This window comes from Chiloscyllium plagiosum, chromosome 23, assembly GCF_004010195.1.
Source record: "Chiloscyllium plagiosum isolate BGI_BamShark_2017 chromosome 23, ASM401019v2, whole genome shotgun sequence".
Classification (NCBI taxonomy): domain Eukaryota; kingdom Metazoa; phylum Chordata; class Chondrichthyes; order Orectolobiformes; family Hemiscylliidae; genus Chiloscyllium; species Chiloscyllium plagiosum.
Genome location: NC_057732.1, coordinates 8368748 through 8382981, shown reverse-complemented (window position 1 = coordinate 8382981; position 14234 = coordinate 8368748). Strand labels below are relative to the sequence as shown.

Sequence of the window (14234 nt, the reverse complement as noted above, 5' to 3'; positions counted from 1 at the left end):
AGGTGGCGGAAATAACGAAGGATGATATGATGTATCTGGAGGTTGGTGGGGTGGTAGGTGAGGACCAGTGGGGTTCTGTCCTGGTGGCGATTGGAGGGGCGGGGTTCAAGGGCGAGGAGCGGGAAGTGGAGGAGTTGCAGGGAGAGCATCGTCAACCATGTTGGAGGGGAAATTGCGGTCTTTGAAGAAGGAGGCCATCATGGGCTTGGCAAATATTATAATTTACAGTACAAGATGACCATGGCTTGTGGCTTGGTAGATCTGGTATCAGGTTTTCTTGCTTACCTTCTTCACAGAGAACAGCATTCTCTATGCCCAGGTGGCCCTGCAAAAAAGACTATATAGCACTTTTGGGGTAACCTAGTCATACCAATACTGGTCCATCAAAACTGGCCCAGCAGCTGTTTGTGAGGCAGTTGTCAATTTGTCAGCAGTAATAGAAGTTTGACAAAATTGAAGTTACTATTAACAATTTCAAACAAGTGAGAATTGCATTGTAAAAAGGAAAATCAGAAAACGTTTAGAACAAGAGGACAATCTGATATTATTAATTTAAAATCATCCTTCAACGGTCAAAATTACCTTCCCATAATTGGAGCAGCTTAGCCTTAAAAGTTTAATATGTAAATAGATTAAACTGTTTCAATTTTACTGTACACTATTTAAACCATACAGGAGTAGTTGGTAGAAGACTAATTGGGCCATGTCTTCAAATGCCAGGTTGAGGGAAGGCTGCATTATTGTAGGTTCCACCTCTTGAATTGGATATTAAAACTATTTTCTGTCTAGGTGATTGTTCCTTCCTCAAACTAACTAACAAAACTCTTTCCTAAAAAGTACAGGTTAACCAATCATTCATCTCATTTGCTTTGTGTAACGCCTTGCTATGCTCAAATTGGCTGCGACATTTATCTATGTATTAACAGTGACTATGCTTCACTATCTAACACTGTAATAAAATGTTATATAAATACAAGTTCCTTCCTTATGTGGAATACTGAGTTATGTGCTGCTGCCTAAATTCAATATGTATTGTCTCATTTATTGATATATACCTCATTATGGTAAGTACAAAGCTGTAGATGTATTCCTTTGGAACTTTGACAAACATTAGAACATACAAAGGTGACAGGCAAGCAAAGTCCATCAAGCCTACTCTGCACGTATTGTAGCGTCATGGCTAAATACAGCCTCTCCAATAAACTCTACCCATCCAACATCCTCAGAGGCAATGCCAAAGCTTAGGGGAGATACTCCAGCAAATTCTTCTCCAAACCTCCCTTACCCTCCCTGCTATTAATCAAAAGTAATGAAAACAACATGACTCAAGAGTTATCTATAAAAACACTCACATTCTACATAACAATCTCTGCCCCAGTGATGAAACTGCTCTCCTCCTTCTTGAAGGCAATGTGGAAAGCCAACAACCAGACAACAGTTGGCAATAAATTCTGGCTACTTACTACTCTGAGAAAAGAAACTGCCTATATCCAATCTATTTGCGTTCTTAAATAGTTTAAATTCACAATCCCAGTCCTCCCCCAATCTGTTCAAGTGGAATAATTTAAGTGACATATACTCCCACATATTGCACACATACATACACCTGAATGTATATACTATATATAGGGTACCTTCCAATTTGAGAACATTAGTACTCACCAGGTCTGAAATCATGACCCCATTGACTGCAACAATGAACCTCATCTACGGCAATACGAGTCAGGCATCCTGCATTGTATGCCTTTTCCAGCTTGGACATGAAGGCTTTACTTTTAGCAATCTTCTCTGGAGTCACATACAGAAGCTTCAGCTTGGAAGACTTGTTCAGCATTTCATCATGGACCCACTTTATATGTTCCTATAAAAAAAGAGAGATTTACTCTGAAAAGTCTTTTGTACAAAGAAGCCAAATGTCACTTCAGGTGGAAGTGGGTGAGGGGAAGAAGCAGGGGGCAAGGAGAAGATGGTAATAAACCTTGTTTCCAAATTATAGAAATTAGTAAGCCAAATATACTTTCAGAAGCGGTTAGCAATCATAACTCGAAGATCGACATAAATTCCACAACACAATTGCTGCCTATATGTTCCCATTTTAGGGCACTCAAAGTCGGTGTCGTTGTTGAACTGGAATGAATGTCAATAACCAATTATAGCAGGAGTAAACTGAAGTACTGCCAAAAAAAAACATTTTGTTGAAGGACTCATCAGGATAATTCGTAGGAACAACAAATGTAAAGAGAAAAATCAACATTTATACTGTATAACACTGAATAATTATACTTAATTATATTCAATAATTATAGTTATTTACAAGTAAATTGGTATACTTGCAAATTGTCCCAATGACAAAAGGTTCTGTCTAAATCTATCCTTTTTCAGCAATAACCAATGGAGCTCATTATTGCTTAGTGGCAAGAAGCAGAGGGCGATGATTAAAGGATATTTTTGAGTCTGGAAGTCTATGTCTAGTGATGTACAACAGCATTTGGTGCTAGGTCCCATGCTGTTTGTAGTGTTCATTAATGATCTAGACATGAATGTAGAAAATATGATCAGTTAGTTCAAAGATAACATGAAAATTGGTAGTGTTGTAAACAGTGAAGAGAAAAGGCTCAGACTACAGGACAATATAGACAGGTTTGTCAAAACATCTGAATGGAGGAAAATAGAATTTAATACATTGGGAGGACTAATAATGTAGGGAAGTATATATTAAAAGGGTAAGATTCTAACAAACACAAGAGGATCAGAGGAACCTTAGTGTGTTTGCTCATAATCCTTGATGGCAGCAGGATGGGTAGATATGGTGGTTACATAGAAATATTGGATACTTTCCTTTATTAGTCAAGGCACTGAATACAAGAACAAGTATATTATAGTGGAGTTGTATTTAGTTAGGCCACAGCTGGAATACTGTCTGCAGTTCTGGTCACCATACTGTAGGAAGGAAGTGATTGCACTGGAGAGGGTGAAGAGGAGATTCACCAGGATGTTGCCTGGGCTGGAGCAATTTAGATATGAAGACTATTCAGTCTAGACAGGCTAGGATTTTTTTTTTCATTTCAATCCTCCCTTAGCCTTCTCTGCTGTAAGGTTCTGAAGAACACAGACATGGTAGGTAAAGAGAAAACTTTCCTCTTCGTAGGACAGTTAATAAACAGAAGGCACAATTTTAAGGGAAGGCGCAGGAGGTTTAGATGCGATTGGAGGAAAAATTCTTTACACCCAGAAGGTTGCGGCTATTTGGAACTCACTGCCTAGAAGGGTGATAGAAGTGGAGACCCTCAAGACATTTAAGAACTACTTAAATGTAAGCTAGAAACACCAGAGCATAGAAGGCTATGGGCCACGTGCTGGAAAAACTGGATTAAAATGGACGAATGTATGATGAGCTGCATGGACATGATGGGCCAAAGAGCCTCTTTCTGTAATGTTAAACCACTGTGACTCTATGACACATTACTAGTGAAGATCAAATCGTAAACTGCTGGGTTCATCTAAAAGTGTAACATTAGTGAACCATTCTGAAACATCTTACAGAATACCCCCAGAAGATCATACAAAATTGGTGCAATTATATGTTAGATAATTACAGGAAAAAAAAGGTTGTGTTTACAATTCACAAGACACTTGCACAATGAAAACAAGTAGCACATCGTACACGACATTGTTATGAATCTGACACACAATTAGAGTCATACAGTACACAGAAACAGGCCCTTCAGTCCAACTCGGCTATGCCAATCATGCTCCCCAAACTAAATTAGTCCCACTTGCCTCCATTTGGCTCATATTCCCCCAGATATTTCCTATTCATATACTTATCCAAATGTCTTCTAAAACTTGGAACATCTATCACATCCTCTGGCAGTTCATTCCACAAACGAGCCACTCCCTGTGTGAAAAGATTGTCCCTCAAGTCCCTTTTAAATCTTTCTCCTCTCACCTTAAAAATATGCCCCCTAGTTTTGAACTCCCCCATCCTGGGAAAAAGATGATTTTATAAACTTTGCAAGGTCAGCCAGTGGAAAAACATGCCAGCCTATCCAGCTTATCCTTATATCTCAAACCCTCCAGTGCCAGCAAAATCCAGGCAAAGCTTTTCTGAATCCACTCCAATTTAATAATATCCTTCCTATAGCAGGGCAACCAGAACTACACACAGCACTTCAAAAGTGGCCTCACTAACATCCTTTACAACCTCAACATGATGTCCCAACATGATGAAGGCAAACATGCTAAATGCCTTAACTACCCAGTCTATATGTGATGCAACTTCCAAATAACTATATACCTGATTCTCGAGGTGTCTCTGACAACCCTATCCAGGCCCCTACTATTAACTGCATAAGTCCTGCCCCTGTTTGTTTTACCAAAATGCAATAATTCACATTTATCCAAATTAAACTCCATCTGCCATTCCTCAACCTGTTGGCCCAATTGATCAAGATCACTTTGTAATCTTCAGTAACCTTCTTCACTTTCAAACATTCCACCAACTTTGGTGTCATCCACAAAAACTTACTAACCATGCCTCCTAAATTCTCATCCAAATCATTTATATAAACAATGAACAAAAAAGTGGACCCAGCACCAACCCCTGCAGAAAACCACTAGTCACAGTCCTTCAGTCCAAATAAACAATTATGTGACATGCACGATTGGACTAAAGAGCTAGATGCATAGGTGCTGAGCACATTTTTCTCTTTCTAAACTTTGTTTGAAAAGCTGAAGAATGCTGAATTTAGCAACAGTAATGGGCCATTCAGCCTCTACAGCCTATTTCAACATGCAGTTAAATCGGTTCTTCAACTCTATAGTTGCCCAATTTGGTTTCATATGCCTCAAAGTCCCCATTTAGCAAGCATTCTATCAAACTCAACTTCAGTCTTTTTAAACAGGAAACAGATTTAGGACTTCAATCACCCTTTGTGGGAGGAACTGCTTCCTGTTACTACCTTTAAATTCTACAATTTGAAAATCTAAGACTGTTCTCATTCTGGGGAAAAAAAAAATGTTTGCATCTACCTAATCTTTCAAATAATTAAAACATTTTAGAAGTTTCAATTAGATCACCCTCAATCTTCTATACTCAAGATTTCAAGAGAGTTTCATGCAATCTGCCTTCATGATTTGATCCTTTTAGCCAGGTATCATTCTCCAAAACAGATAATGACATTGTTTGGGGTTGAAGTCCACCAGAAGAAGTCAGTCAGTATAGCTCCAATCCAGTTCACTTTATTGGCCATATCAAACAAAACAATACTAATATTTATATATTTTACAAAGTCAAAATACATATGACTATCTCTGGATGTAAAAGATTATAAGGCTGGATTTGAAGAAATTCAGTGGGCCATTCCAATCTCGTCAATAACAATGAAACACAGTAATCAGTGGTGCACTAAATGTGCCAGCCAGTTGTCATACTTAGAGGAGAAAGTGAGGTCTGCAGATGCTGGAGATCAAAGTTGAAACTTTATTGCTGGAACAGCACAGCAGGTCAGGCAGCATCCAGGGAACAGGAGAAGGGCCTGTGCCCGAAACGTCGAATCTCCTGTTCCCTGGATGCTGCCTGACCTGCTGTGCTGTTCCAGCAATAAAGTTTCAACAGTTGTCATACTTACACTTGTCCAGAGACTTATGGGTTTATGCATGGTAAGTTGCTGTCAATCAACTTCCAAAAATTGCACTGTCTCTAGGGAAAATCTCAGAACTATGCGAGCAGGGCAAGCAAATGTTTTTCTCCTTAATCAACCAGACAGACAAACTGTACATGAGAAGTGCCAAGTCTGAATAATTAACGGTGGGAATTTGTAATTCAATGTGAAATCTAGTGCAAAAAAAATGAAAAGATTAAAATAAGAGAAATAAAATAAGTAGAAAGGAAAAGTAAAACCTTGTAAATTTAACTTTTATTAAGTCATACTGTCATAGAAATGTACAGCACGAAAATAGATCCTTTGGTCCAACTTGTCCATGCCGACTAGATATCCTAAATTAACCTAGTTCCACTTGCCAGCACTTGGCCCATGTCCCTCTAAACCCTTCCAATGTATATACCCATCTAGATACCTTTTAAATGTTGTAATTGTACAAGCCTGCACCACTTCCTCTGGCAGCTCATTCCATACACGCACCACCCTCTGCGTGAAAAAGTTGCCCCTTAGGTCCCTTTTAAATCTTTCCCCTCTCACCCTAAACCTCTGCCTTATAGTTCTGGACTCCTCCACCCCAGGAGAAAGACCGTATCTATTTAATAATTAAAATCTGAAAGTAGAGACTCCGCCTAAGTATTTTGTTCTTACCCTAGTACTGTTGGAATTCAGCATTGTAGATGCGATACCTAATTGTTCGAGGACCATTAGTTGATCTTCCATCAATGAGATTAAGGGACAGATTACCAGAGTGAATCCTAATCAAACAAAAGAGCAATTAATTGCAAAACATCAGCTTTCTTCCACCCTCAACATTTTGTAGACATTACAATGAATTCTTGTCAATTTATATATTTTTAGTTAAATATCTTTGTTATAAATAGGCCCTAGTGTTATTTTATAACTGGTGCATACTTAAAAAGAAGTTGAACCAAGAATGTGCCTTAACTATGAATAGTGTTATTTAGAGCAAGAAGTGATATCTCATCCATAAATCCGTAAAGGACAAAAATCATTACCATCACAAAGACTAATCATTATACTTTTGAAATTAGATTAACTTTCTTCATGCTGCAGACCTAGCTGTTAAAGATTTGGGAGCCTCCTGCAGCTATAAAAGATCAAATCCTAGAATCCCTACAGTGTGGAAACAGGTCATTTGGTCCAACAAGTCCACATCAACCCTCCGAAGAGTTCTTCTTTCCTGAAGGGCTCATGCCCGAAACGACAATTCTCCTGCTCCTTGGATGCTGCCTGACCTGCTGCGCTTTTCCAGCAACACATTTTCACCTCCGAAGAGTAACCCAACAAGATCCATTCCCCATACCTATTACTCTACATTTACCACTGACTAATGCACCTAACCTACACAACCTACCATGGGCAATTTAGCATGGCCAATTCACCTAATTTGCACATTGTTTGGATTTTGGGAGGAAACCAGAGCACCCGGAGAAAACCCACGCAGACACAGGGAGAATATGCAAACTCCACATAGACAGTTGCCGGCTGGAATTGAACCCGGGTCCCTGGCACTGTGAGGCAGTAGTGTAACCGCTGAGCCACTGTGCCACCCCTTAAGATGCTACTAAAATCCAAGTATTTTCCTTATAACATTCCCAAGCCAGTTTCTTTGAAGTGAGCAGAAATTATCACTTTAACACAATTGTTCTGAACCAGGAAAAAGCAAAGAAAAAAGTAGATTTAAAACAATTCACATGACAAATCTCTTGAAGTGTTTCTTCAAAGCTCAAAGAGCGGCGAAGAATATAACTGAAAATGTTATAAATGAATTTGGAGCTACATAAAATATTGAATTACTGGGAAAAGTGACATCAGCAGTTTGCAGTACATACCACTGGAGCAGACAGCTGGCAGCTCATAGCACAAGCTCTTCCCACCACCTGTCGGCATTATCAGAAAGATATCCTTCTCCGACATTGTAACATTGATGGCCTGAAGTTGCAATGGTCGGAAGGTTTGCAGTTTAAATACACTCTTTAAAGTCTCATCCACCTTCTGTGACCATGGAAAATCTAGTCAGGAATGAAAGGTAAACCATGCCTGTTAGCTACATTTGCCAAACAAACTACTGAGCACGCATCAATGTTAATCTATAAATAATAAACATCCATTTCAGGAATTACATATCAATAAAATTTCCAACCTAACCAATAATCAGATATCTTTGCACTATAATCTCTATAGAGAATATTTTTGAACATGTGCTAGCATTTCTTCAGCTACTTGCTATTAATTGGAAGCTAGCTTATTCAAGTTAGTAACATTATTAGTTTTAACTTAGATGTTTGAGATTTCAAGTCCTCAGATGAGAATGGTGCTTCACTGGTGCAAGCCCAGGACAGTCAACAGTGAAGTGTATATGATATTGGTTTTCTTTAAAAAGCTTTCCTTTCCTTGTGGTTAAGTAAGGAGAAGGGCTGAACTGCTTCGTAAACTGCCAGAGGCTATCTCCTTGGCTCATTTACAGCAGGCCATTTCTGTTCCATTCCACTAGTTTTACCATGGTGGGAAATCCTGGGAAATTATAACGTAGCCAGGGATTAAAAGTGTCTGGTCATGATTTTCTAGATATCATCATGTCATAGAATCCTTACAGCATGGAAGCAGGCCAAATGTTGATGAATGAGACTAGATTAATTTAGATGAATCTGATCAGCATGGACGAATTGGACCAAAGGGCCTGTTTCCATGCTGTACAACTCTATGACTCTATATCAAGGTGTGTGGATTAGGCTTGATAGACCGGTTGGCATTTTCTTGCTCTCCAAATTCTTGGAATTTGTATGCTGTGTCTCTAACTTCCTTACGTCTCTTCTAATTATTCTGATGCCTTTCTGAGACTCCATCCCCTTCGTTTATAATGACTGGTAAAGCAGTTACAATCTTTCATGAAACCAAACATTTCATGGTATTGAATTAATTCCTCAGATCATCACACCTCAACTATTCTTGAGCCTAAATATTCAAACCTTTCTTTACAATGAAACAAATTCAGCACTCAATTCTGAGTGCTGAATTTCAGAGCTTGGTTAAAAATGGGCTAGCAGTTGCAACTGAGGTGATCTTAAAACAAACTGAATATTTGGAGAATCAATACCACTCCCTCCTCTGAGTCAGAAGATTGTGGGTTCAAGTGCCATGTCTAAGACCTCAAATACAGTCTGGCACACTACTTTAGTACTTCCAGATGCCATCTTTCAGTAGAGACATTACACAGACTCAATCTGCTCATTCCGCTGAACAGAAAAGATCCCTTGTCACTATTCAAAGATGTTACTGTTAATATTTATATTTCAAACAATTACATTTAGATTATTCAATAATTAAGTATGCTTACACAGGAGGTATGGCACAGAAATAAATCATTAAGCCCAATCACTCCATTCCAGTATTTATGCCCCACTAGAGCCTTCCCCCCTCTTCCTTTATTTAACTCTACTGTTATTTCTGTCTCCCTCATATGCTTATCTAGGTTCCCTTCAAAGAAACATCTATGCTATTCACTTCAACCACTCCCTGTGGTAGTGACCTTCACATTCTTTGGTGAAGCAGTTTCTTCCACCTTCCCTATTGGATTTCTTGGTGACTACTTTATATCAAATCATGCTCAACTTACACTGCTCCCCACTAGAGAAAACATTCTCTCTGCACCCACTCTATCAAAAATTAAATGTATTAAACTCTGTATTACATTATCTCTCAGCTATCTTACGTTTAAGAGCAAAAAGACACAGACTGTCAATTCTTTCCTGACATGTATACCCAAGCATTTCTAGAATCATCCTTCTAAAATTTTTCAGAAACTCCTTCAGTACCTCTGTACTCAGTTGTCTAATACGCTAATCAAAACTGCATGCAATACCCTAAATGGGTTACACCCATTGTCTCATTGCTTTGGGGGAGTTTGCTGTGTGCAGATGGATTGCAGAATCTGACACAATACAGCAATGACCACACTGAAGTACATTAGCTGTGGAATACTTTGGGATGTCCTTAGGGCTTGAAAAAGTGCCATATGAAGTGTATCCTTCTTTTCTTAAAATTCTTTAAACAGAAGTGGATCCGATCTGAATTGAATAGATTTCACTGACCTCTCTTGTTCCAGTCCTCCACAGACATGGCAGGTGTTGCACTCGATCCGGCCCCGTCATCCGCAGACAACGATTCTATCTTCTTCTTTAGTACCTGCTCCTTTTCAACCAGTAACTGCTGCCTCTCCAGAAGTTCCTGAATCTGGAGCCCCAAGGCTTGAATCTCACTGGAAACGGATGCCAACTGCTCCTCCAGATCTATACAAAATGCAATTTTTAATCAAGATTCTGATGCATTCTGCCAATATCATTGAAACCAAATGCAAATGACAAGTGTTTACACTTTGAGATATAATTTTACAGTGATGTTTCTGCAATGGGACGTGCTATTGTACATACACAAATCTAACAAGACTTTAACTAATAAACCAGGAAACACTGGCTCAGGTCAATCTAACAGCGAGTTAAACAACTAACTCACAAGCAGCCAATTTTCCAGGTCTTTGCTCCAGGGAGAAATCTTAGGGACACACAGCAGTGTGGACCAAGATTGCTGTAGTTCCCTGGAGGCGTCCCCATACAGCCTAGTACTACAAGAGCAGGTCTGAGGTGTTCCTGCTTCCCAGCAGCTAGGTAACAAAACAAGAGGGCACCTACAGTAACTGATCGTGGTGGGCAACCACCCATATATTCGAGAATAATCATATTAAGACGACCAAAATCAAAATGATTTCCCTCTTTTCCTTCAAAATGAATGCCAGGAATAAGTTGATTTTGGAGGCAATGCCGCAAAGCTGGCAACCAGGCCTGTAACTCCGCTCTCAATTTTGCCCCTTTTAGTCAGCTTAGAGGACTGGAAGGGGCCAGCCAGAGGTAACACCATGCCAGGGAAATATGCCCAGTGCACCAAATGCAACAATAACTTATTCTGGACAGCTGCAACAGGTTTCAAGTGCACTTAGAGTTAAGGGAGGGTTGGAAGGTCAGCCCCCTGGATTTGAACTGCCAACCTGCATGTCTGTATAATCTGTAAATAAACACCTTGCATCCCCTTCCTTTAAAATAAATTAATTCACTGTCAAATAGCTTTGTGTCATGATCCAATTCGAAAATAAACAATGATCCAGATAATCTACTGGATTAACATACCCACCAAGAACATTTTATCAAGACACAATCCTCTTGAAATGATATTTCCCACTTTAGGATGAAATGTACTTGCACATCTTTACAACTGCTCCATTATTTCAAAGTCAATAAAGTTATATCACTTCAAAATGATAGGATTTATCCTAGAATTCTCTGGGAAGCCAGGGAGGAGATTGCCAAGCCTTTGGCTTTGATCTTTATATTGTCATTGTCTACAGGAATAGTGCCAGAAGACTGGAGGATAGCAAATGTTGTTCCCTTGTTCAAGAAGGGGAGTAGAGACAACCCTGCTAATGATAGACTAGTGAGCCTTACTTCAGTTGTGGGCAAAGGGTTATAAGAGATAGGATTTATAATCATCTGGAAAGGAATAAGTTGATTAGGGATAGTCAACACGATTTTGTAAAAGGTAGGCCGTGCCTCATACACCTTATGAGTTCTTTGAGAAGGTGACCAAACAGGTGGGTGAGGGTAAAGCAGTTGATGTGGTGTATATGGATTTCAGGAAGGCGTTTGATAAGGTTCCCCATGGTAGGCTACTGCACAAGATAGGGAGGCATGGGATTAAGGGTGATTCAGCAATTTGGATCAGAAATTAGCTCGCTGAAAGAAAACAGAGGGTGGTGGTTGATGGGAAATATTCACCCTGGTGTTCAGTTACTAGTGGGGTACCGCAAGGATCTGTTCTGGGTCCACTCTGTTTGTCATTTTTATAAATGACCTGGATGAGGACATAGAAGGATGTGTCAGTAAATTTGTGGATGACACTAAGGTCGGTAGAGTTGTAGATAGTGACGAAGGAGGTTGTAGATTACAGAGGGACATAGATAAGCTGCAGAGCTGGGCGGAAAAGTTTGAGGTGATTCACTTTGGAAGGAGTAACAGGAATTCAGAGGACTGGGCTAATGATAAGATTCTTGGTACTGTAGATGAGCAGAAGGATCTTGGTGTCCAAGTACACAGATCCTTGAATGTTGTCACTCAGGTTGATAGGGTTGTTAAGAAGGCATACGGTGTGTTAGCTTTTATTCGTAGAGGGATTGAGTTTCAGAACCATGAGCTGTACAAAACTCTGGTGTGACTGCACTTGGGGTATTGTGTACAGTTCTGGTCACTGCATTATAGGAAGGATGTGAAGCTTTGGAAAAGGTTCAGAGGAGATTTACTAGGATGTTGCCTGATACGGAGGGAAAGTCTTACGAGGAAAGGCCGAGGGACTTGAGGCTGTTTTCGTTACAGAGGAGAAGGTTGAGAGGTGACTTAATTGAGACATATAAGATAATCAGAGAGTTAGATAGGAGGACAGGGAGAGCCTTTTTCCTTGGATGGCGATGAGGGGACATAATTTAAAATTGAGGGGGTGATCGATATAGGAGAGATGTCAGAGGTAGTTTCTTTACTCAGAATAGTAAGGGCATGGAACGCACTGTCTGCAACAGTAGACTTACCAACTTCAAGGGCATTTAAATGGTCGTTGGATAGGCATATGAGTGAGAATGTAATAGTGTAGGTTAGATGGGCTTCAGATTGGTCTCACAAGTCGGTGCAAAATCGAGGGCTGAAGCACCTGTACAGCGCTGTAATGTTCTATGAGGTCAGTTCACACACAATTTTGACTTTTTCCTTTAAGGTGGAATCTGCCTGAGGCAAAAGGAGGTTTTAAAACTGGACTTGTACAGATTGAGATCTGGAAAACCTGAATGGCCTTACTTCCACTCCTATGTCTTATGGTCTTATGGTCTTATTGAGATCTGGAAAACCTCTCCTCTGCTTTTACTGCTTGAAAAGCACAAAAAGGCTCCCTCCTTCTGATGGCACAACTAAGATCAAAGATTTGAAGTCATAAAACTTCATTTTATGGCTCCAGGAATCAATTTGTGGCAGCCACATATTGATTCATGGCACCACTGAAACCTAGCAATTTCCTATCGGAGGCTAAGCATCCAGCCTTCAACTCTATAATATGTTTGAATACACCTTGTTCTGGTCAGATAAGAATCTTTTCTCGGCAGGGACTCAAAACTGGAAAATTCAGCAACCTTAGAGTCCCAACGCTGAGGTTCAACTAATGGGATTAAAGAATACAGCATTGCCTTACTTCCAACTCTGCACTAATATTTTTGCAAAATACAGCACTTGTGCATACAGTGCTGTGAATAAACTCTTTACTTTGGTCAGTCTCAACTTTCTGCAATGTCAATTGCTCTTCATAAAAATAAATCTGAGTTGACGTGTTCTACCATCAAACTGACTTGCTGGTGTAGGAAATGGCTTTTCAGACTAAAATTCAACACTGAAGCAACTGAATTCAAGCCTGGAATATAGGACATGAACATCAAGCACCAACACCTTGAACAGCAAGAACGTCACAGGACAACACTCACCTGAAACCTCCTCCATTCTTGAAACAGTAACCACGTCTCAGAAATATTGGTGCACTTTAAAAACCTATAAGAAAATATGCAACCAAGTGAATTCATAGAGCATAAAATACATAGCAATTGTGAGAAACCCAGACTTTTCACAGATATATATGAAAGACTCACCTTAAAATTGTCTGTAAGGTATTCATCTCAAATATTAAATCTGACAAATAAACTGTGACAGCCTAGCTTCCCAACTATCAAATGTAGGTAGCATGTTGTTGTGCAGACTAATGAAGGTTACAAACTGCAGCCTGAGTGGTTACGTCAGAGTTGTGGCACATTTTATAATTCCACTTTATTTGCACTGCCACTTTCTTTGCCTGCCCGATTTCTGGATCTTGCTTAAGGCAGTTCAGAGATCCTTGTTGCTACATAAATCCTCAATTGCCCTTATCTGTTAGTAATTGCAGACTAAGATTGAGGCAAATTAGTAGCAACTTGAATTTACACTTCATATAATGATCCATGACACTCCAAGCAGGGTACAAGTCTAATTTGTCCAGAACTATTAAAATCTTGGAGAGTGCCTAGTTACATTGTATGTGTACTGGGGATGGGGTGGGATGGTGGCGAAGAGAAAGGAGTTAACTCACAGAAATAACCAACCAATGCCAGAGCACAATTTGGAGCTTGATACATATTTAAATTTAGTGACTTATAAGATTCAGTATTTAACAAGTAGGACACAAGAATTGATCCTCCAATTACAAACATTTTTGAATTGTCGACACAAACTTCAAATGAATTTAGGCCATTGTTCATTCACTAATCAGCCATAAAAGGCCAGGGCTTATAACAGTTAAGAGCTTTGCTGCAGAATGAGTCAACCTTCCCAGACTATCCAGTCAACAGGAAACTTCCTTAGGAATTCTCAGCACATGAATGCTTACATTTGTTCCGGATTTAAGCTAAATTTGGATAGATTACCTTCACAGCTGAAGACA

The 14234-nt window shown here is 39.6% G+C and overlaps 1 protein-coding gene across 4 annotated transcripts in view; it reads right to left on the bottom strand.

The window, feature by feature from the left end:
• Window positions 1-14234, bottom strand: part of recql (RecQ helicase-like) — a 71617-nt gene that overhangs the window by 51659 nt on the left and 5724 nt on the right. For all 4 annotated transcript variants that reach the window (XM_043713437.1, XM_043713435.1, XM_043713434.1 and 1 more), the window contains 5 exons: window positions 13249-13312; window positions 9776-9973; window positions 7517-7696; window positions 6312-6418; window positions 1663-1861 (listed from right to left, as the gene is read on the bottom strand). In XM_043713437.1, coding sequence (XP_043569372.1) covers window positions 1663-1861; window positions 6312-6418; window positions 7517-7696; window positions 9776-9973; window positions 13249-13264 — 700 coding nt within the window. In that variant the 5' untranslated portion in view covers window positions 13265-13312. The remainder of the gene's footprint in view (window positions 1-1662; window positions 1862-6311; window positions 6419-7516; window positions 7697-9775; window positions 9974-13248; window positions 13313-14234) is intronic.